General features: G+C 33.5%; 1 protein-coding gene across 1 annotated transcript; it reads left to right on the top strand.

Moving 5' to 3' along the window:
* Positions 1-1,713: 1,713 nt before the first annotated feature.
* On the top strand, positions 1,714-19,365 carry LOC135154843 (uncharacterized). The gene is made up of 6 exons (XM_064103035.1): positions 1,714-1,808; positions 10,777-11,139; positions 11,725-11,805; positions 16,118-16,216; positions 16,530-16,609; positions 17,208-19,365. The coding sequence occupies exons 1-6, from the start codon at positions 1,757-1,759 to the stop codon at positions 17,547-17,549; spliced, it is 1,017 nt and encodes a 338-aa protein (XP_063959105.1). The 5' UTR covers positions 1,714-1,756; the 3' UTR covers positions 17,550-19,365.
* The last annotated feature ends 6,752 nt before the right edge of the window (positions 19,366-26,117 follow it).

The raw sequence follows: 26,117 nt of genomic DNA, 5'->3' as shown, positions 1-26,117 counted from the left end.
TGACCAAGCTCTCTGCATGTCTGGACAAAAGCTGTGGAATAGCCTTCCCCAATTTATCAGAGGAGCAGAGAACCAATCAGCTTTTGAGTCTTACCTGAAGACCTTTCTGTTCCCCAGTCCAACATCATCGCAAAAATAACTCAATTGTAGCATTACTAGGACAGTATCTGTACGAATTATGATTCTAAGCACTGATTGAAGGCACTGATAATTGTGAAATATTCCCTTTTTGAGCAAGCGCCGTTAGCGCCCAGCAAAGGCGGAAACCGGTGCTATACAAAAACCCATCATCATTATCATCATTCTAAATGATTTTTTTTTCTGGTCTGAATGTCATAAATATTCAGCTTGCGCTTCGCGCTCGCATCACTTGGTTATGGAAATGCGTATGGTCTTAAGGAATTTCTACAAACAAGCCTTACAATGCCCCTCTTCAGGTCCGAATGTATAGATTTTTTTGCTCGCGATCCGCGCTCGCTTTATTTTATAAGTGAAAAATGTACAGCCTCCATGGATTCCTGAAAACTAGTCCTAAAACATCTCTGTTTGAAGGCAATATATACAAAAATTGTTTGTTTAGTGAGACGGATATGAAACACGATTACACATATTTACTGATAACGTCCCTCTTTAAACGTGACTATGATAAAGGCTCAGCTCGCGCTTCGCGCTGCCTTTATTTGTATAGTGGGATACATATCATTTTAATGGCACGGTACTTAAAATATCTCTGTATTAGGTCAATATAAACGGCCATTTAGAGGGTTTGCGCGCCAACTACATGTAAGTGACTCGAGATATTGCTAGTCCCCCCCCCCCATGCCGTGACCCACGGTACGCCACTGTTCGCAGATGACCACAATCAAATTGTTTATTATTATGGTAAAGTTGTAAAAAGTTCACTTGACCATGTTAATTTTGATCATGTTTTCAGACTGGCTCTTACCTTCAAGGTGGCTGCTGGCTAGAGAAGAAGGGCAATGAAAGATTAGTGCCGGATGACTAATTCGGATTTCAACATCGGTTACTACTAGTATTCATTCAATCATACTTATAGATGCAATTTAACAGATTAAATATTCAGTTATATATTCGCTGTCTTATTTACCATCTACCAATGTCCTCTTCGATTAAAGAGTTTATCCCTGAAATTTGTTGATAAGACATTACGAACTGTACAAGGTTCTTTTAGGAGAAAAACGTGAAAAAGCTATAAAAAAATCCGACATTTAAAGACATAACTTCTTTATTTTGCTGTAGAATTGGCAGGTAAAAAGGTCGAATCTGTCGGATATCCAACGTGTTCAATGAATATAAGATAAAATTGAATTTCTCAAAAAGTAATATATCCGATTTTTTTTTTTAAGAGGACAAATTAATTGGAATCCACCTTTCTCAGTGGTCCCTTTTCTTTCACAATTGTTGTGACCCTCAAAGCAAAACGATATAGAAACCGATATCCAGAAAATTTTGCAATTAGAGGTATGCCATGTTTTGGCTAAGTAAACTATCGTTATTATTGCGCCTTTCTATGCCGAGCTTTAATGTGTTAAAAAATTAAATGGGCGGACGCTTCCAATTTTGAATGCATGTCCCATTTAAAGAGCGCCAACACCATGTAATTTTAACAGTCTTTTGTGTTTTGAAAAGTATAGGGATAAAGTGTGCAAACTTAAAACCTTGCAACTAGTAATATTCCCCTAGCGTTCTGTTACAGAATACTTACATTCTCGTTGAGTGAACAATATAAGTAATCATGTGCAAATTGTATATTTGTTTGATAATCGGATTCGTAACTTGCTCTGTTGGTAAGTAGGTCATTGTACTTGTTATGGTGCATACATTTTGCATGACGTTTTTTTTCTCACGACTACACACTGTAGAAAATGAAGCGCTAATTTAGCACTTACATTGTTTGTATAGTGACTGCACTACGAGTGCTGATTTCTTAGTTTCTAGTCCAAATTTATACTAGAAAATCAGCACTCGTAGTGCAGTCACTATACAAGCAATGTAAGTGTTAAATTAGCACTTCATTTTTTTTACAGTGCACCTATAACTATCGCAAAAAGTAAAATGTGAGAGTTCTTGAATTATTTAACCAAATCATTGTAGGAAGAAGGGCTAATTTTCTTTTGAGCAATCTGCCCAATTTTTCACCCCTTTTCACAATTCATATTTTTCAAGATGTAAGATAATTTACACTAGTTTTCACATATGAAACTGTGCCGGAGATGGATGTGTGAGCCTTTATCCCTCCAAAGTTAAGGGAAAAAATGCCCCGATATCACCCCCAAGAGACTCGAAATGTCCCATGTCCCTACCTCCCAAAAATCGATCCATCACCCTCCCCCTTCAATCCAGAATAATACTTTTTCAGAGAAAAGGCAATTTGTACTATTTCTACAGTCCAGGTTCACTTTAGCGGTATATATTTGTATGCAAATGGTAGCCTATTAATTGTCATGAACGCATGAAATATAAATAGAAGTGACTTGACATGCCAGTCCGAGAGAGTTGTCAAAATGCTTATAGAGGCATTTAGGAGGCAAGAGATAGAGCTATCATATAATATGTATCTTAATTTCTTTTGCAGACCATTTTTTCACAAGGCCTCTTTGCTTTTATAAGTTCTCTTTCATTTAATGATAATAGATAATCAAGGCAATGTTTCGCTTATTCATGATATGATGTTATCTTGCAGTATTTCTGCACTTCAAATAATTGTTTGCATTGTGCATATGTTTTTTACCTCTTTAGATATGAATGAATAAAGAATTGATTTTAAAAAAAGTATTCAAGTTGGAATCAATCACTTTTGGGTTAACCACATAGCCCATCTCTTATCAAGACCTAATAGAGACATTTTTTTAGAACAGTGCCATTAAACGGATATGTATCTCACTGATCAAATAATGTGAGCGCGGAGCGCGAGCTGAAAATTTTTGATATACAGACCTAAAAAGGGACATTTTAAGCCAATTTTTTTTAATCATGATAATTATGTACCTGTCTCGGTAAACAGACAATACAAGCACGAAGTGCGAGCTGAAATTTGTGTATATATTGAACCCAAACAGGGACATTTCAAGGACTATATTTTAGGAATCAATAACGAGTATACTTCACCATAGTCATCTAATATGAGTGCGAAGCGCTCGCTGATTTTGTTAGAATTACATCTAAACAAAATTGTAGTCTAAGCACTTGTAGTCATTGTAATCATGATTAACATACTCATCTCACTTATCAAATATTGCGAGCACGAAGCGCGAGCTGAAAATGTAGGTAATTCAAACCTCAAGAGGGGCATTTTAAGGCTTGTTTGTAGGAATTCACGAATACCATACGTATTTCACTAATCAAATGATGCGAGCGCGAGCTGAAATTTGTGTATATATTGACTCAAAAAAAGGGATATTTTAAGGAATCCAGTACGAGTATACATATGTCACCATAGACATCTAATGCGAGTGCCAAGCGCCAAGTTATGAAGCACTATTTGTAGTCAATGAAATCATGATTATCATACGCATCTCACTAATCAAATAATTCGAGCGCGAAGTGTGAGCTGAAAATTTAGGAAATGCAGATCTGAATAGGGGCATTATAAGGCTTGTTTCTATGAATTCACCAAGACCATACGTATTTCCTTAACCAAATGATTCGAGCGCGAAGCGCGAGCTGAATTCTTTTTATGTTCAGGTCATTTTAATGACTGATTTTAGTTTGGAATTCATGAAGAGCAAACATATCTTACCAATCCACTAATGCGAACGTAAGCACGGACAGGAAATGTTTTATATTAAGACCTTAAGATCGGGCAATCACTTTAGTAGTCATAAAAAAAGAAGCATATGTCACTACATAAAACAATAATAACTCGAAAGTGCGAGGAAATATATTTGGTGTATATTGATTTGATTTGACGTCAGGTCTCTCAAATATACTTGAAAACTATAGTGTTCCGAAAAAAAATATTTGATCTAATATATATAGTTAAACAGACAATGCGAGCACCAGGAACAATAAAGGCATAGGCCCTGAGCAATTTATGTTTCATAATGTTATGAAAACAAAATGTTTCTAATGTAGTATACAGTAACATAACATAATTATAATATAGTATAACATTATAATGAACAATAATTTATTCTTTCCCAAGTTTATTTTCCTTTTCTCCTCTTTTTCTCATTTTTCCTGTTTTTTTTTGGCCAGCCGATTGGGGGGGGGGCACGTGCCTCCCCCCCCATGCCTCCCCCGCCCATAGTTACTCCACTGGCTTTAAGATAGTCTTGATAAATACACGTTTAATAAATAATGTGAATTTTGACTACTTTTGATTAGATGCCAATTCAATCTTCATGAAAAAAATACACAGGACTTCTTGAAACCATAATAGAAACATATTATTATCTATATTGGCAAACATTGTATACATTAACAAATAAAAGTAATCATGAGCAGTGGATACCGTTTATCTATATAACATGATTAAATTGTACCCATCTTATTCATACTGTCACTATAGGGAAGATTATTTATATAAATCTCCAAAATTAAGACAATATGTAAAGTACATTTAAATGTAGTCTATCCATTACTATCTGAAATAGCCCTATATCTTACAGTGTATATTTATTATTCGATCATATATGATTGGTTGTAATATAGGAATAAACAGTATGTGAAGATGATGAAGTATATATCATACAGCTACATACTCCATACGGGTAACTAATATTAGTGATCAATATATCAATGGAGGTTAATACAATTTACTAATAATACGAAAAAATGAAATGCTTTTTTATTCAAGGTGTAAAACATGAACATAGAACCGTAAGTGCTGGGGATGACATCAATCTACAGTGCATCAAAATCGACCTAATAAATGGACTGCATATAACCTTAAGACGGAGTGACTCGAAAATATTATTCAATTACATTGTAAAATGCACCCCATGTGACGGAGATGCTTTCATGATCTATACTAATTTAACAATATGGAATGTTTCGTTGGCGGATGAAGCTGAATACAATCTCATTGTGCGTTATCCTGACAAAGATGTTGGCTGCAAAATCAACTTGACTGTTAATGGTAAAACACTCTCTGTTGTAATCAAAACAAATTATGATAAAATGTGTTGCGTTTTGGAATTGTTAAGTATCATAATTAATTGCGGTCAGAGTAGTAAGACACAGAAGCAAAATGCTTATATTTTTTTATCAAATCATAATTTAATGTTTTATTACGGATGAATCCGAATATGATCTAAGTATGATTTATCATCAGGATATTGCGGAATGTAAAACCATTTTGACTGTCAATGGTAAAATAATCTACTGTAATCAAACTAATATACAAATATACCAGGCTTTAAGTATACCGGGAATTATTTTCCGAAGCTTACCGTGTGAAAGGGTGGAAAGTGAGAAGCATGACAAGACAAACGTTTATTGCCGAGGAACACATAAGTTAAATTTTTTCTATAATTCCCTTTGCGTTCCATTTGTTTCAGAAATTAATATTAAATTATAATTTGATAAAAAATAATAGCATTTGGCTTCTGTGTCTTACTACTCTCATCGCAGATAATTGTGATACCTAACAATTTCAAAATGCAACAAATTTTATCATAATTTGTTTTAACTACAACTTTCTTATATTTCTCTAAAGTATTACTTTTCTATTGAGTGGAGTAAACATATCATGGTTGATATCAAATTAAAGCAAATCCAAAATCAAATGTAGAAATTATAATCACAAATAAGCAAAACGTGTAACATACATTTTTGGGTATCAAACAATGCATGTGATTTCAAATAATCTATACAAATAAAACATTTTGGGTTACATTCGTTGTTCCGAAGGTTCGTTATTCTGAAGTTTCGAATATTCCGAAAGTTCGTCATTCCGAAGGTTCGTTAATCCGAAAACGAAATAACCTCCAAATAAGGGATTTATAGGGGAAGATGCGTAATTTTTAACATCTTCTGCTGGTTATGAAGAAATAAAAATCCCCGTAGGAAAAATGCACTTTTTCAAAAAGGGCAAATGCTTTTTTTTTTATGAAATGTGCACTTTTTCAATGTTAATACTATTTTTGAAGTACAACATAATACATCTCAGGTTAGAAAATCACAATTTCTTTTTTTTTGCTAGCGCTTTGCGTTCGGGCCTTTTCACACAAGGATTCCGAATCATTATTGTGATGATGATTACAATTCGTCTTTAGAATCATTGTACCATTCACACGTTCATTTGAAAACTGTGATTTGAATTCTAATTCCTGAGAGAAGGCGGTATTGTGTCCTTGGTGACTTGTCAATCAAACCCAATCAAAGCACTGCATCGCAAAACAGAAACTACAGTACTGTGAGTGCGTGAATGGTCACGTATGCTCCGCCCCTCAAAATATGTTTTGGAGGTCAACCCTATCAGACGTAAAATTCGTACCGTAATTTGAGTGACACTTAACTGGAATTCACCTCCGGAGTAGGATTTGAATTCGTGATTGTGATTAGCGTTCGTGATTCTAGTTTGGTTTCACACGTGCTTAAATTCGTCATTATAATTATTTTTCACTGGAATCATCAATCACATTACGATTTTGCACCGTGTAAAAGGGCGGTTAGTTATTATGAAGGGCCTTTTAACACGTGAATCTTGATCATCATTGCAATAATGATTGCTATTGTTATCTTGACTGTGATTAGCGTTCGTGATTCTAATCATGTTCTAGCTTGGTAGCACACGTGCTAAATAATTGTCATTAGCCGTATTTTCCACTGGAATCATCGTGCAAATTACAAGTTTTATTTTACCGTGTAAAAGGGCGGTAAGTACGGCACTCACCCTTTTTTCTAGTTATAAAAATGCTAAGAGAGTCCAGTTTTCAGGCTGGAATATCATAAATTTTTAGCTGGCGCTTCGCACTCGCGTTAATTCTTTATTTAGATGCGCATACCTTTATCATTTTTTACGAGAACTGCTCGGAATGTTTAATATTCATTTCTTATTAAAATGTCCAAAAGTTTGAGCTTGCGATTAGCGCTCGCATCATCTCGCGTGGGATGCCCTGTTAAACAGTATGACATAATAAGCCCAAAATTAAACAAAAATGATTTTTAAAACTTCAGATTTGGAATTACGATACGAACCTCATTTCATTTTCGGATTAACGAACCTTTGGAATAACGAACCTTATTTCGTTTTTGCGTCTTTGGATTAACGTGCCTTTGGAAGAACGAACTTGATTTCGTTTTCGGACTAATGAACCTTCGGATTGACCCTCAACTTAACTTTTAGTAAAATAGTGCATATAATAAATAACTTGCTTGTATTACTTACATTTGTAATGCAATATGACCTATGACCTTAAATGACCTTTAGCTGACCTATATTTGCATTTGATTTTAATTTGCTTAAATTTGATACTAAACATGACTTGTTTATCCCGTAAAATATGAGGTAATGTGAAAAAGTGGGCGTAGCCTATGACGTCAACTATTGCCAAAGAAGGATGGCCAGGTGGCACCCATCGGATTCTTGAAGTAGACACCATATACTGCAAATTAAAAAAAAATCCGTACATAATTTTGGTCATATCTACCCGATTAAACATCACTGAATGGAAAAATATGGTTCTAGGACAACTACCCCCTGGACAATCACCCCCGGACAACTACCCCGGACAATTACCCCCCGAGGACAATTACCCCCCGGACAATTACCCCCTGAGGACAACTACCCCCCGAGGACAATTACCCCGAGGACAATTACCCCGGGACAACTACCCCCCGGACAACTACCCCCGGACAATTACCCCCCGGACAATTACCCCCGGACAACTACCCCCCGGACAACTACCCCCGGACAACTACCCCCGGACAACTACCCCCCCGGACAACTACCCCCCCGGACAACTACCCCCTGGACAACTACCCCCGGACAATAACCCCCCGGACAACTACCCCCCGGACAATTCCCCCGGACAACTACCCCCTGGACAACTACACCCAGGAAAATTACCCCATAGTACAATTACCCCTCCCCCTCCTCTCCGGCATCGATGTTAAAATCAAGCGGGATCCATTGTAAGTCTTGGCCGGTGACACAGGTTTTCAAAATATTTTCTACTTCAATTATCTTAATAACTTTTTTTTTTCTTTTCTCTTTGATATTTCCCTTTCTCCCTTTCTCTCTCTCTCTTTCTCTCTCATTTTTTTTTACTTCAGAGCTTGCGCCTCTAAACCTCCCATTTTGGTTAAGCACATATGCATCAGATAATATGTAAAGCGTCCCTCATACTACCTTTTATTTTAAAGTTTTCATACAACAATTGAACATTCATGAAATGACTGCTTGCACTTAGCCATGAAGACTTTACATTTTTCAACAATCAAATAATGCGAGCGTGAAGCGCGAGCCGAAAAGAATTGAAAAATTTAATCAATTTTTGTAATCGTGAACAGGATAGCTATATAACTATACAGTAAATAAAGATGCTTTAATAGGAGGAAATCATAATTTGTAAATACATTTTCGGCATTACTCCTATGTGTTTAAGATCGCATGCTCGATCTTTAATGAAAACCATAACAGAAGAGGATTGAGGGTATTTAAATTCTAGTTCATCGTGACAGCCGTGAACCAGAATAGCTTGGTGGTTAAGAGAACAAGTTGAGTATCTGTATAAACATACGCGCGCGTGTTTCATATTTAAACCTATAATCTAGGCATTCTAAATAATCTTTTATCATGAAAACCAAAGTGAGCGCAAAGCGAGCGCGAGATATTCCGATCTGAAAAAAAGAGTTTTGACATAGGAATGGGACATCCTTAGGACATGTCAATGACTGTCTTCCTATTCCTCTTGCTAAGCGCAAGATGAAAAAAAGGGCAATTTAATTCTTAAATTAATATCTATGCCTAATGAGGGCGCGAAATCTGATGATATTATGGCCTGAAAACTGGACATTTCAAGCACTCTTGTAATTATAAATAGGACGCATCAGTTAATATATTTAAACCATTAAAGCGAGCGCAAATTGCGAGCATAATTTTTTTTATACACTGTCATGAAAAGGGGATTTTAAGTATAGTTTGTTGTATAATTAATATTGAGACATTATATAACTCGCCAATCAAAATGCGAGTGTGCAGCGCTAGCTGATACGTTTTTACAATCAGACCTGAAAAGGGATATTTTGACAATTTTATGGAATACACGAAAATAAAAGGTACCTGATAAATCAAAATTTGCGAGCGCTCATCGCGAGCAAAAAAAAATATTCAGACCATGAAACTGACATTTGTTACAGAGCACCTTTTAAAAATGAATTTGTAAATTACACAAAATAATGAAAGTTCGATTTCCGAGATGAAATATGTTTTGTATATTGACTTCAATACTTATTTTAAGCTACATATCAGCATATTGAGCAAGCTATGTATCTCATCGAACAGGCTATTCCCCTTATCTTATTTTATTCACTCGTCACCCTCCTATTTTCTTTTTCTTTTTTCCTCCGTTCTTTCCCCTTCTTTTTTTCTTTTTTTCTCTTTCTTTCCCTTTTCTTTTAATTTTGTGGCTCCGCCAATGGTCTGTACCCACTCCATCCTTGCAAATAGTGACGGACTCATGTACCAAATCAATGGCGGGTCGTATGGTTTGCATAGAAAAATCTCCAAAATTCCCTTTTAATTTTGCCATTGATTAAGTAGAGCATTCTCATAAAATAAATCAACACTACAGATATTTCGCGCGCGCCAGATAATTATGATAATACCTCTGTTCAAACACAAAACAGTTAAACCAAAACCTAATAATAAGGCAAACTGTTATGTAGGATTTGCGCCGTGTCGATTATTGTTACAAAAGAAGTTCAAACCCCAGAAGGATGTTATAAGCTGGATTATTCTTTATTCAGCATTTAAAAAAACAATAACAACTACAAATACAAAATCCAAAATATCACTTTATACCTTTTTAATATAGTTCTACAATTTCATTCAAATCTCGTGTTCTTAGTTTCCCCCTCTATTTTAGCACGCCTGAACGCACGGGAAGAAGCGGTTATTGAGCCGCGCGATATTTACATTGGAATGTAAAAGCTTCAATCACATCTTCCGGCGGCCCACATGGCGAGCTAAGAAATATAAATTGTGCTGGTCATACGAAGATTGCCAAAAGGAATGTGACATAACAATAATGATCGTACGGATGATGCGTTCGTACGAGTTCTGGATTTCGTAAAGATTTGCAGATGAAGCTGACTATTTACGGCTTCTTACAGCGGTGACCGTTTGATTCCAAGATACTCGAGAATAAATAATTGTCCTCGGGGGTAATTGTCCAGGGGGTAATTGAGTGGGGGGGGGGTAATTATCCGGGGGTAGTTTTCCGGGGGGTAATTGTCCGGGGGGTAGTTGTCCGGGGGGGTAGTTGTCCGGGGGTAGTTGTCCGGGGGGTAGTTGTCCTCAGGGGGTAATTGTCCGGGGGGTAATTGTCCTCGGGGGTAATTGTCCGGGAGGGTAGTTGCCCGGGGGTGATTGTCCAGGGGGTAGTTGTCCTAATACGGAAAAATATGTATTTGAAGTTGAGGCCACTATTCCAAAGGCATTTCCATAAAAGAATTCACTTGCTTAAATGTTTGGAGTAGATTTTGATTTTCCCAAAGATATGATTGTCAATAATATAAACATATTTGTTATCAAGTTATTTATTTTATGATACAAACTTATGTGTTGTCCTTACTCCTATTTACTAGTTCCAGCAAAAGGCTTGACGTTGGTTGAAGGTGCCTACGACCGAGATGATAAAATAATTCCGAAAGGAGGATCAATCGTTGTTGAAGAAGGGGAAAACAAGACGCTTGTCTGTAAGACCAGTACGTTGGTGAAGCCATCTGTGGACCTGGAATGGACGGTTTTAAAGGGCATGGACATGTTATGGTATAGCGTTCGACCTCTAAAGCTTATTAATGACTCAAAGGATACTAGACTTACTTTGCCAACACTAACAATTGACTTCTCATCAACTTATATGGATGACGATGATGGTGAAATAGAGCTCGTTTGTATTGTCAAAAATTCCGACCAAATCATCGCATCCGTCATCATAAAAAAGGAAGGTGAGCTTGGTGTGTTCGTGTACACATTATCTTCTTGTAACATTAAAAAATAACTATTAAAAACAATGTCATAACAAATTACCGTCATACAAATTAGTATATAATTTAAACGAGTTGATGCATGGCATGGTGCAGTTAGGAGTGGGAATTAAATTTGTTTTGTATTCTATTAGATCGACTAAAGATTTGTTAGTGGAGATCCAAAAGGAAACACGGACAAGGGTTATTTTAGACTGATAGTTCACACAATCATTTTTTTTATATTCACTCCGATAAGTGTACAGTTAAAAGCAGTATAAAGAATATATTGTTGTTTATAGTTCAATATTACACAGAGCAAAGAGAAAACTGTTACGAAAAATTCATTTTTTTATTCAGTAAACATCTACGAATGCGCAATAGGGCATATAGAACAATTAATTCATTTATATTTTCAATATTATGGTGGAAGTTTTCATTATATCGCACATTTATTTTTTATGTTTTCAGTATTATAATCATTCGTTCATCTCATCTACACCTTACATTTTCGTCTGGTGTTGAATGTAATTTCATTTTAACACGTGTTTTATGTTATCTATTTAGAATCCACAACTGTCGGAAACAGTCCTGTGACAAGCCTTCTGTATAGTAATTCAAGCACTGCTAAATGTGGACAGTCGGAAGGTATATAATTGTATTCATCAATTTTTAAATTTAGCAAGTAATTGAAGATAATAAACATGTAATATTGGATTTTAGTTTTGTTTTTCATTTTCGAAACTCACATTGGTATGATTGTCCGAAAAATTTGTAGATTATCTGTATCATAATTGGACATCATTATTAATACCAAAACCATACTTACCAACCAAAGCCTATTGGGCGTAATTATACTATGATCTGGTCTAATTCAATGTAATTGTGGTTCCTGGACTATTCGAAATTAGTGCTTCTAATTTTGAAATTTCATTGCTTTTGCAATTTTTATGTTTGTACATATGTATATATATATATATACATCATATTTTGATTTAATTACTTGCATGTATTTTTACTTTCTTGACTTCCTCTTTTTTTCTCTTCTCCTGAGGTAATATTCTAAGGGAAATGATGACAAGTGAGTGTGAGTGTCAATTAACCCCTGAGCAGCTCAGGACTGAGCTTGCTATGTTTTCTCAAATTAAATTTTCTATTATGCACCTTAACTGTAGAAGCTTGAATAGAAATTATTCTGAAATAGACACTTTATTGTATTCATTACATCATCCATTTGATGTAATTGCTTTTTCTGAAACCTGGATAAAAGAGAACACTGCACCAGAACATATTTTTAAAGATTATAGATATGTCGGATTAGGCCGTCATAAAAGACATGGCGGTAGTGTTGGTTTTGGTATCAAAAATAGTATTGAGTTTGTAAACAGATGTGATCTTAATATTTTTTGTGATACATGTGAAAGTTGCTTTATTGAAATTCCTAACCTGGGTAGAAACCTCATAATTGGAGTATTTTATAGACCCCCTGAAAAATCAATCAATGAATTTATTAACGTTCTTACCAATATTGTTGAAAAGGTTAATGGTGAGCAGAAACATTGTATATTTTTGGGTGATTACAATATTGATATAAAAAAGATGGATCAATTGAATTATATTAATGAATTTCTTGAAATTATGTCATCATTTTCATTTTCCCCACTAATTAGTCTACCCACCAGGATTACTCAAACTTCATCAACTTTAATTGATAATATTTTTGTTAATAACTCATGTAACCTCTATTATGGTTCTGTTATCTGTGATGTTTCTGATCATTATCCAATATTTTCTATTTTTGATTATTCGTTGCCAACGAAGTCGAGTAAAAAGTTTTATAAACGGCAAATTACTGAAGATGGCATCCTTAGGGTCTTACAAAGAATATCAGAGGTTGACTTTTCATGTATTTATGACAGTCACGATATTGCTGACCCTAGCTTGCTATATGATGAATTCATGAAAATTATTCTTGAAATATATGAACTTAGTTTCCCATTAAAAGAAATAGTAAGCCGAAAGCAAAAGAATGATTGGTTTGATATTACACTCAAACGTATGTATAGAAACAAGAACAGGTTGTTTGCAAACTTCATAAAGAAACCTACGGATAATAAAAAGGCAAAATATGAATCTTTTAAGAATAAATATGTGAGTCTTGTTAGAAAATCTAAGCAATAATTTTATTATTCTAAATTTAGTAAAGTAAAAAACAATCTTAGCAAAACATGGAAAGTTATAAATGGTTTATTAAATGAACAGAAACCTGAAACTTCTGATAATAATTTAGTTTTTATAAATAATGAAATAGAAATCAGAAATGAAAATGACATTGCACATGCATTAAACGAATACTTCACCAATATTGGACATACTATCACAAACAACATTGCAAGAGGTCATATTGATTATATTTCTTACCTGAAAACACCCTGCCTTGTTCTTTATTTCTCAAACCTATTACTGACAAGGAAATTATTAACATCGCCAATTGCTTACAGAATGGAAAAGCCCCAGGAATTGATGGTGTTGAAAATGTTGTTGTAAAAAGGACTATTCATATTTTATGTAAACCATTATGCTTTACTTTCAATTTATGTATTCAAGAAGGTATATTTCCTGATAGTTGTAAAATATCACAAGTTATTCTTGTGTATAAATCTGGTCCAAAAAATGTTTTCTCAAATTATAGACCTATTTCCTTATTATCATGTTTCTCCAAAATGCAGGAGAAATGTATTTGTACTAGGCTAATTACATATTTTAATAATAATCAGATACTTTATCAAAAACAATTTGGATTTAGAGAAAAACATTGTACATCTCATACTCTGATAGATTCCTTAAATGACGTTATAAATGCTTATGAGAATAACGAAATAACGTTTGGAGTGTTCATTGATCTAAAAAAAGGCGTTTGATTATATTAACCATGACATATTACTTAGTAAATTATCTTTTTATTGCCCTTAAATTAATACACAATTATGTAAGTAGTAGAAAGCAATGTGTTCTTTATAATTCATGTCATTCTGAGTTCAAAAAAGTATCAATAGGCGTACCGCAGGGTTCAATCCTCGGTCCTCTCCTTTTCCTTATATATGTTAATGATCTTCATATCTGTTCTAATTTATTAAAATTTGTTCTTTTTGCTGACGACACAAATATATTTTTTAGCCACAGTGACATAGGTTATTTACATCAAAATATGAATATTGAACTTAATAAAGTACAGGAATGGTTCTCTGTTAATAATTTAGTTTTGAATATTCAGAAAACAAATTTTATGATCATCAGTAGAAACAATGTAGATAAAAAAATCTGTTAAATTATATAGTAATGATATTGAAGTAGAAAGGGTGGAGAGAGTAAAATTTCTTGGAATTTACATTGATGATAATTTAAAATGGAAAAGTCATGTTAACAAGATAAACTCCCTCATTTCTAGAAATATAGGTGTTTTAAATAGATTACGTGAATTTGTCCCACAAAATATTCTCTTAATGCTTTATAACACTACAATATTATCAAAACTCAATCATGGAATTATTGTTTGGGGTCTTCAAATAAATATGTATTAGATAGAACTTTAGTTTTACAAAAAAGAGTAATCAGAATTATATCTTATTCTTGTTTCAGAGCTCACACTGCTCCACTCTTTCTTAAGTTTAAAATATTGCCTGTGTATGAATTATATAGTTATAATCTTGGTATCTTTATGTATTTATACTACAAGAAATTACTTCCAATAAATTTTGATTCTTTATTTTGTAAAAATTCTGATATTCACAATTATGATACTAGAAGAAAATCTGATTACCGTGTTTCATGTGGTAAATTATCCTTATCCCGAAAGTCAATCATTCAATATGATCCTGTATTCTGGAACAGTCTCCCTGAAGATGTAAAAAATTCATTATCCTTTCATGTATTTAAATATAAACTTAAAACGTTTCTTCTACAAAAACTTTAATTTCCTAAACTAAGTTACCTCAACTACATTTTTTTTCTTTTTTTTTCTAGTCTTTCTCTGCAAAACTCAAACTTTTATTGACAAAATTGGGATTGTGTTATAAGTTTTTAACTTTTTAAATGATCCCCCACATATACATATACTGTTCTCTTCTTGTCTGATTTAAGTGTTGTTCAGATTTTGGTTTATTGTTTTGTGTAGTGTATGTTTTGTTTATGCATTGGAATATATTGTACTGTATTATGTTATAATCATCTTTACACTGTATTGTTCTTTTTATGAAGTGTGGAAATAAATGAATCAATCAATCAATCTTGTATGTTCATGAAATGCCTTTGGCAGGGGAGGGAGATGAGTTCTTTCGGCTATCCTAATACACAGTAAATACACGCACCTGTGAAACCTAGCCCCTGTCTTACTAAGAGTTGTAATAATCCGATCAATCAGAATTATGGACGGCCAGCAACGTCAACATCTATTATGGATTTTTGTTAAGCATTTTTTCTTAGTATGATGTATATTCATGTATTCATTGTTTTCTTGAAAATTCACTCTACTTCTTTGTGTTCACAGAGGACGTTGTGCAAATTTATTGTGGAACAAATTATGACACTGATGGATTTCCATAGAGTTACGATTGATTGGCTCAATCGTAACTCTTCTTTTAAGACGGGACCCTGGCATGCTTGTATGGTGTTAGGGAAGAGTGGTGATGTCCATGTAAAGCTATAGTAGTTTTGTAATTATTAAAGTGACTATTAAACGATGGGATGTAGGAATCGTCACAGGAAAATCTTATGAAAAATTTAGTGTTAACGAAACGCGATCGTAAAATAAACATTTTATTGATATCATCCTTCTCTTTAAACCCTCGAATCAGATTTAATTCAAAGAAAACAAAAATATGTTTATTGATAATTTTTGGTACAAGGCATCTTTCCACTAGACTTATTAAGGTGTTGTTTTCTTGTTCATATTAACTTGAAGATTGGAAGCCAGTGCACACTGTTATTGTTGTTGGATGTTCGAGCTTCGTGCTTTTCATTATAAGCGTTTGCAGTATCATCGGTTATAGAAAAAAAATTGGTAAGTCGTTTTCTTGTTAAGATGCTTGCTGAATATCTGTGTTACATTTGACAAAAAAAGTTGAAACACATTTTTGTCAAATCAAAAGTTTACCAGCTTTCCATTCGGATCTTGTTGGTGCGGCCCTACTAGGCTTTTTTCCCATTCAAATCATCCGCTAATTTTGATTACTTATTTATTAAAAAAAATATCCACGTAGTTAACTCAGAATATACAGAATCTTTTTGTCTTAAATATGAGTTCTCATGACTGTCTATCAATGACTCTCACGAATAATTTATTATTTTACTTTCAAATTGTTATTTATATGCAGGGAATGCGGACGGAGTTTCAATGACCATCATACACCAGAAGGACTCGAACCAAGAACCCGCTCATGCTGATTTTACCATGGTAAATAGAATTGGTAATACCACTCCATGCAATATTGTTGATAAAATCATAACGATCAAGCTCTATTTTTTTCACCGAGATTTTAAATAAAACAGAATGTATGCTTAAATAAAATCCACTCTAGAATATCATCTATACCAAATCGTAAAATTAAATCGTAAAAAGGTTCGTCACATTTAATTATATGCAGATTGTACAATGGTAAATAAAAATGACTATACCATTCCGTGTGATATTGTTGAAGAAGAAAAAAAACATTTATAATATATATGCTAAATTTCCTACGCCATGTTTTGATACAACGGAATATATATTATATAGATACATTCAAAATCGTATTACCCAATGACATTGTATATACATTGTGCATCTACAGCGATTAAACTGATGTAAATCGAAACTCATTTGACATAAGTGGGCCATTAGATGTTTATCTATATTTTCTACAGCCATGCTAACTACTTGATTGTGTTTTTTTTTTGTATTATTATTAGTCGCAAGAGCATATTGGTTGTGGTATAATAATATATTTCTATTTTGAATTCCAGGTCAACTATTTAAGGTATTACTCAATTTTATACATTTTCCCTAACTGTAGTCCAAACCTGGTGTTGCTGGAGATCCCGCTGTTTCCCGAAGTGATGTAGTTCCTAAGCAACCCATCCAGGATTCTCACGAATACATGGAGATGAAGCCAATATCTCTCCCAAGAATTCCACCCAATCATCAAACCAGTCCACCTGGTAACTCTTCTTCTCTAAATCCAACACAGCCAGCACGTGATTCATCACTGCAAGCATGGCAAGGGGCTTCAACTTTAGATATTATACTAAATTCCCGTGACGGGGGATACATATCCTGTAATTCAGGTCCTACAACATTTTCCCAGCGAGGAATTGCGTTGGAAAGTCCTGATTCGGTGATCACCACATATTTATGATTTACTTCCATATGATTGGTCAGGGTATTAGTAATAGTTACCATTATTTTATAGCCTCTTTTAGAGAAGCTGTGACCACATCACAAAAAAGTGAAATAGTATTGTTAGGGAACACACATTAAAAGACATTGAAATATGTCTGATGACGTAAGACAAATTAAACATAACTTGGCAATCTATTTGTAATCAAAATTTTATTACATAATCAACGTTGACTTGACAAAATAAATATTATATATTTTTCAAATTTTTTTTTAGATATCAAGATTGACTCCTGGTCATGAGAGCCATTTGTCTTCCTAAAACTCTCTCTAGATGAGTGGAAAAAAATGAATAAAAAGCTATAAAAAATAGTAAATGCGTTTAATAATGTATATAAATTATTGCATTGTCCACTACTTTACACTGCATTTGTGGGACAACTTTCAATTTAAGCGTGGAATAGTTTTGAGATACTTCGGAAAAGAAATGCATGATTTCATATATTTCCTAAGAAAGAAAGTTTAATCTACTTATCAGTACCAGATGTAACATACTCTCATCGGTGAACGGGTCAGGCGTGACAATGATATAGTGATTTATGTATATAATGTAGGGCTAGTCAAATCCACGATCAATGCACATACATTTATTGTAATATATCAACGTATATCAATTTCACACTTATGCATCAGTATAATTGTAAGACGCACACATATCAACAAAACTGATACCACTCCACATTTAAGAGCATTAGTAGGTAGCTAATATTATGCACTGTTAGAAAATTTATCATTAAAAAATAGAATAAGTTCCTGCCGCGGAGTCTCGAGAACGCATGTAATCTTACCAGATTGCGTAATCTTACATTATATCATGTAAAATTACAGGAAATTGGTATTTGGTGTATGGAACCTTACAAATTTCCTTGAATAAAATACCATTTCCCCCTTTTTAAAGAGACCTGTTCTGTTAAATTGTAGAAATAGTCCTGTTTTATAAATTTACATAATGATTCTGTTATTGCTTTCTGCAAAATCTAGTTTTTTCTGTAAAATCAGGTTTTTTTTTACAGTGTATGTGTCATGATGAACAATTATAATGCAATCTTATGCAAACAAAATGTAATCAATCGTATTTCTCCGTATGAAGTGCTAATTTTATTATGTTTTTTTTAATAGATATATCTAGGGGGTCAATAATTTCAGTCTATGTTTACATGCACAATTTTTTTTCACATTTCCAAGAAAATATGGCATACCACTTTTATGAATACTTCACAAACAGTTCACAAACTTGATTTGAGGTATTGAATCTGAGTGTTCTCAGGTTATATCAGAGTGCATAGCACTCAATTAAGTGAGAAAATGAATGTCACTTAACATGCATTTTAATACCATGAATACCCCCCCCCCCCCTTCCCCGAAAAATGGGGGTGGAAGTCATACTTGAACTTTGAGATGAACATTAAGTTTCAGGGATTCCTATCCCTGAGGCAAAATATGACCTGTTAGCTTACAGTGCCATTGTGACAATTCTCGCCTTAAACATATATACTTCACTTAAAGGAAGTGCTTGGTTGACCTCTCTACATCTCCTCTTGAAGGGGTGACATGTTTCACTTTCTAGAAATAGATGATGCTTGAAAGTATCAATGATTAAAAAAACAAAAACAAAACAAAAAACTCCTCATAGCCTTCAAGGTTTTGAAGTTTGTATAAATGTTACAATTGATGTGTTAAATCATTTTCCACTCCTTACCCAAAGTCACTCAAAAGGTTCCCCAAGATATGTCAGGAATGCACAAATCATTGCAAAATAAATAAAGGATCCCGAGAAAAGATAGTCTGACAATGGTCTGTTTTATTTTTACGTTAGTTATATATAGTTTGTTTAATTTCATTCATTCAGTTTATGTTTGTGTTTCAGGGATAATACATTTCCCACTTTAGTAATTATAGTCGGGTAGATATGATCAAAATTATTGCATGACCGTCAAGTTGGGTATGACTGCGATTCTTTTGCTGGAAGTTGTAGTATGGGGTGTCTACTTCAAGAATCCGACGGGTGCCACCTGGGCACCTGTGACACCCACAAATGTAATAATCGCCCACAAATGTAATAATCGCCCACAAATGTAATAACGCCCAAAATGTAATAACACTTTACCCACAAATGTAATAATTTCACCCACAAATGTAATAACACTTTACCCACAAATGTAATAATTTCACCCACAAATGTAATAATGCACTTTACCCACAAATGTAATAAGTTTGGATCGCCCACAAAAGTAATATTTACTTTACCCACAAATGTAATAAATTTGAAGGGATTTTTGGCAAATCCGTTCTAAACTAAAATCCTATAGTAATACGTTCATATAGCACAAAAGTGCAAAGTCTTTTTTCCAGACCCGGTTATTTAAAAAATCATAATATAAGTCCAAACTAAGATACGATAATGATATTCCAGAGGAATAAAAATGAGAATCAAGTTAAGTCTTTTCTCCAGACCCAGTTAAATAAAACTGGTGGAATTAATGTCTTTGTTGTTGTTTTCACTTATACGGCGCGTATTGTGAATATATGCGCTAAGAGTAAATTGAGAATCAAGCAAATTCTTTATTCCAGAACCGGTAACTAAAAAATAAAACCTTATAGTAATGTGTTTATATAGCACAAATGTTCAAAGTCTTTTTTCCAGACCCGGTAAATTATAAAATTATAATAAGTCCAAAGTCTTTTTTCCAGACGCAGTTGTTTCAAAAATTATAATATAAGTTCAAAGTCTTTTTTCCAGACCCGGTTTAAAAAAAAATTATAATATAAGTCCAGTATTATTTCCAGACCCGGTTATTTCAAAAATAATAATATAAGACCAAACTAAGATAAGATAATGATATTTCAGTGGAATAAAAATGAGAATCAAGCTTAGTCTTTTCTCCAGACCCAGTTCATTAAAACTGGTGGAATTAATGTCCTTGTTGTTGTTTTCACTTATATGGCGCGTATTTTGAATTTATGCGCTTAGAGTAAATTGAGAATCAAGAATAGTCTTTTTTCCAGACCCGGTAACTAAAAACTAAAACCCTATAGTAATGCGTTCATATAGCACAAATGTGCAAAGTCTTTGTTCCAGACCCAGTAAATTCAAAATTTATTATAAGTCCAAAGTCTTTTTTCCAGACCTGGTTGTTTCAAAAATTATAATATAAGTTCAAAGTCTTTTTTCCCAGACCCGGTAGTTTAAAAAATTATAATATAAGTTCAAAGTCTTTTTTCCAGACCCGGTTGCTTAAAAAATTATAATATAAGTCCAAAGTCTTTTTCCAGACCCGGTTATTTCAAAAGTTATAATATAAGTCCAAACTAAGATACAATAATGATATTCCAGTGGAATAAAATTAAGAATCGAGCTTAGTCTTTTATCCAGACCCAGTTAATTAAAAAACTAATTGAATAAATGTCTTTGTTGTTTTAACGTATATGGCGTATATTGCGAATATATGCGCTAAGAGTTAATTGAGAATCGAGCTTAGTCTTTTCTCCAGACCCAGTTAATTAAAAAACTAATGGAATAAATGTCTTTGTTGTTTTAACGTATATGGCGTATATTGCGAATATATGCGCTGAGAGTTAATTGAGAAATTAGCGTAGTCTTTTCTCCAGATCCGGTTACTTAAAACTAAAAACTAAAACCCTTTACCCTCAAATGTAATATACAAATGTAATATTGCACTTTACCCGCAAATGTAATAATGTTTGATCGTCCACAAATGTAATAATGACTTTAACCACAAATGTTATAAATTTGAAGGAATTTTGGCGAATCTGTTTTAAAATAAAACCCTATAGTAATGCGTTCATATAGCGCAAATTCACAGTCTTTTTTCTCCAGACCCGGTTGTATGAAACATTTAAACAATCTTCCAAACATAGATCCCAAATTTAATTTTCTTAATTTTGAATAATATAGAAGTTTCGCGTAGTCTTTCCTCCAGACCCAAATAATTCAAATAACAAATAAAAAATAATAGATAATAATAATAAAAAAAGACCACACGATCTTATTAATGTTGAACAAAATGTAAATATAGCAGAGTCTTTCCTCCAGACACAGTTTAAAAAAAATCATTAAAAAACAAAATAACAACAACAACCAAAAACAGACCCCACAATCTTTTCAACATTGATTAGCATCGAAATATGGTGTAGTCTTTGTTCCAGCCCCGGTTATTGCAAAATAGCAAGTCATAAAGAACAATATTAACAAAGACCCCACAATCTCTTTGATGTTGAAAAACATGGAAATATAGCGTAGTCTTCCCTCCTGACCCACTTATTTCAAAATAACAAATCATTAAACCAAACATATCTCGGCTTCTGTAGAAGCCCGTCGTAGCTAAGTGAACGACTCGCTGGGCTTCTGTGGAAGCCCGTCGCACGCAAAGGGTTAATTAAAGAGTCAAAAAGTAACAAAGATCCCCACTCTCTTATTCATGTTAAATAACATGGAAATATAGTGCAGTCTTTCATCCAGACCCAGAGCTTTAAAATAAGAATAATAATAGTAAATTAAAAATAATAATTAAAAAAAAAGACCCACAATCCTATTTATGTCCAGTAACAAGGACATATAGCGTAGACTTTCCACCAGACCAAGTTATAAAAATCGTTAAAAACACAACAACAACAAAACAAAGACCCTGCAATCTTATCAACATTGAATAGCATGGAAATATGGTTTAGTTTTTGCTCCAGACCCAGTTACTTCAAAATAGGAAATTATAAGAAACAAGAAAAACAAACAAACAATATTAACAAAGACCCCACAATATCATTGATTTAGAATAACGTTGTTGTTGTTATTGTTATCTTGTGTTTTAATGTGCGTATCATTCAGATATGAACATTAACGCCTATGATTAATTTGTCGTTTTCATGGTATGCGTTATCACAGGGTTTTTATAGTTTGGAAGATGCTGGGATTTAAGTTTTAAGATTAAAGTTTCGCTTAATTTGTATTTTTAAGAGAACTAGGTGTGGGGTAAAGACAACACTCTTAACCCAAGCATTTTAACTAGGTTTAATTTTTAAAATTGGTCTTAGCTTTGAGTTTTTTTCAACATTTGTTTATCTTTTAAATAACCGGGTCTAGACAAACGACTAAGCATAATACTCGTGTTATTTCACAGGAATAAGAATATGACAAAATCTTATGTTTTAAAGATTGTTTGAATTATTTTTTAAATGACTGGGTCTGGAATAAAGACAACGCTCTCAACATGTGCTTTCCTACATGGTCTTAATTTGGAAGCTTGCTGGCTTTTAGATTCGTTGTTGGGGGTTGGGTTTTATTTCTTTTTTATTCTTGAAATAACTGTGTCTGGAGGAAAGTTTACAATCGATCTTCATATTATTCCACAGTAATTAGATTATTGGGTATTCGTTTTAGAATATTTGTAAAAACTATTTTGTTTTTTTCAAAAAATAACCAAGTCTGGAGAAAGGATGTTTGCTTTACCCATGCATTATTGAAACGTTTTGTAGGGGTCTTAGTATTATTTTAAAAAAATGGGTGTGGGGTAAATACATATTTTTACACCCAGTTACACCCAGTAAGGGTGTAACTTTTGAAGATTGTTCTTAGATTTGAAGTTTTTTAATTCATTTTTTTAAATAACTGGGTCTGGAGGAAAGAGTACGTTTTAAAACTCGTGTAATTCCACAAGAATAAGAATATGATAGGGTCTTAAGTTAGAAGATTTATTTTCGTCGTTTTTTTCAATGATTAGGTCTGGAATAAAGACAACGCTCTATACCTCTTTTTAAAACAGGTTCTTAGGTTGAAGGATTGTTTGGTCTTAGATTTTGAGTCTTTCGTATTATTACTATAAGCGTTATTTTGAAAAAAAAATAACTGGCTGAAAGACTATGCTATATGTCCATGTTATCCAGCATTAATAAGATTATTGGGTCTTTATACTGTTTTTTGTTGTTGGTGTATTGTTATTCATAATTTTGGAATAACAGTGTTTGGAGAAAAGGCTTAGCTCGATTTTCATTTTTATTCCACTGGAATATCATCATGGTATCTTAGTTTTGACTTATATTATAATTTTTGAAGTAACCGGGTCTGGAAAAAAGACTTTGGACTTATATTGTAATTTTTGAAACAACCAGGTCTGGAAAAAGACTTTGGACTTATATTATAATTTTTGAAACAACCGGGTCTGGAAAAAAAGACTTTGGACTTATGTTATAAATATCTAATTAACCGGGTCTGGAAAAAAGACTTTGAACTTTTGTGCTACATGAACGCATTACTATAGGGTTTTAATTTTTAGTTTTAAGTAACCGGGTCTAGAGAAAGACTACGCTTGATTCTCAATTTACTCTTAGCTCATATATTCACAATACGCACTGTGTAAGTTTGAACAACAACCAAGACATTTATTACACCAGTTTAAATTAACTGGGTCTGGAGAAAAGACTAAGCTCGATTCTCATTTTTATACCACTGGAATATCATTATTGTATCTTAGTTTGGACTTATATTATAATTTTTAAAATAACTAGGTCTGAAAAAAAAGACTTTCGACTTATATTATGATTTTTGAAACAACTGGGTCTGGAAAAAAGACTTTGGACTTATATTATAATTTTTGAAATAACAAGGTCTGGAAAAAAGACTTTGGACTTATGTTATAAATAATTAATTAACCGGGTCTGGAAAAAAGACTTTGGACTTTTGTGCTATATGAACGCATTACTAAAGGGTTTTAGTTTTTAGTTACCGGGTCTGGAGAAAGACTACGCTTGATTCTCAATTTACTCATAGCGCATATATTCACAATACTCACCGTATAAGTTAAAACAACAACAAAGATATTAATTCCACCAGTTTTAATTAACTGGGTCTGGAGAAAAGACTAAGCTCGATTCTCATTTTTATTCCACTGGAATATCATTATCGTATCCTAGTTTGGACCTATATTATATTTTTTGGGAATAACCGGGTCTGGAAAAAAAGACTTTGCACTTTTGTGCTATATGAACGCATTACTATAGGATTTTAGTTTAGAACGGATTCGCCAAAAATCCCTTCAAATTTATTACATTTGTGGGTAGAGTCATTATTACATTTGTGGGCGATCCAACATTATTACATTTGTGGGTAAAGTGCATTATTACATTTGTGGGTAAAGTGCATTATTACATTTGTGGGTGAAATTATTACATTTGTGGGTGCAACAGCACCCTTGGGCATTTTGTTTTTATTGACGTCATATGCCACGCCCACTTTTTCACATACCTCTTAAATATGAATTTCATATTTTAAGGAATGAACATGTTATGTTTGGTATCTAATTAAAGCTAATAGAAAATCAAATGTAAAAGTAATTTAAGTTCATGAAAGCTCAAACTTCCTTACAAATGTAACTATGTAAGTAATACATATGATGTGGAACATATCATGATTAAAACACAAACAAGTTGGATATTATGTGAAATTATTGGCAAAGGTTAATCTGAGGGTGTGCATATTAAGAATCCGACCGGTGGTACTTTGGCATCTAGAGTAGTTTTATTTTTGTGACGTCATAAACCACACCAGCTTTCTTACATTCCTCTTAAATATTTAGCGGAATAAACTTATCATGTTTGATATCGAATCAAATCAAATTCAAAATAAAATCCTCATATATGAATCACTATAGGCATAGTATATAGACTGCTGCAATTGTTCAAAGTACCAATAAACAATTTTTTACAGGTTTGTACCAAGAGTACTAATTTTATGACGTACAAATATATAATGTATTATGGTACTTGTACTATATTTTGATTGACGCAGTTCTATTAATGGCACATACGAACAAATACATGAATGAATAAATAAACAGCTTTACAAGCACATGATGATAAACTACACAACCAATGGAAACGGCGTCTCCGCATAATGTCACAATAGGCCTATGCCGAGTAATTAAGATTTGTGCGTATGTTTAAGTATTCAGGTCAAAAAGAATTTTTTAACACGATTTAAAGTTAACTGTTTCTTCCGGCATAATTATCAATGCAATATTTATGTTTGTTAATTGTAAACAATACAAATTGCCGATGCTTGTGCGACCAGATTATAAGAATTGATATCGACATAGTAAATTCTTACTATGTAGATTAAATTTCCCGCCTGTAGCTCAGCACAATCGCTTGCACATGCACCAACTATGCCAACGCATATAAAACCTGACTAGAAAAATTGAATGAGATAAAAGACAAAGGGAGATAGAGAGAGGGATTTTTGACTGTCTGGATGTGTGTGGGTGTGCAAAGGTCGTGGGTGTGGGTGTGAGGGCGTGTGCATGGGCGTGGGAGGCTATAATGGAATGCGACGCTGTGTGTGCGTAGGTGTGTGTTTGCAAGTATGCTGTATGGGTATGTGTATGTGCCTTGTTTTTCATGTAAACTTTAAGGGTTGTCAAAATTACGACCGATGACACATTAAGTGTTACAAGTCTGAATATGCACTAATAAAGCCCGACAAATAATTTAAAGGAACCTCTGATATAGTGAACAAAAC

This window comes from Lytechinus pictus, chromosome 8, assembly GCF_037042905.1.
Source record: "Lytechinus pictus isolate F3 Inbred chromosome 8, Lp3.0, whole genome shotgun sequence".
Classification (NCBI taxonomy): domain Eukaryota; kingdom Metazoa; phylum Echinodermata; class Echinoidea; order Temnopleuroida; family Toxopneustidae; genus Lytechinus; species Lytechinus pictus.
This window is presented reverse-complemented; position numbering and strand designations above follow the sequence as displayed.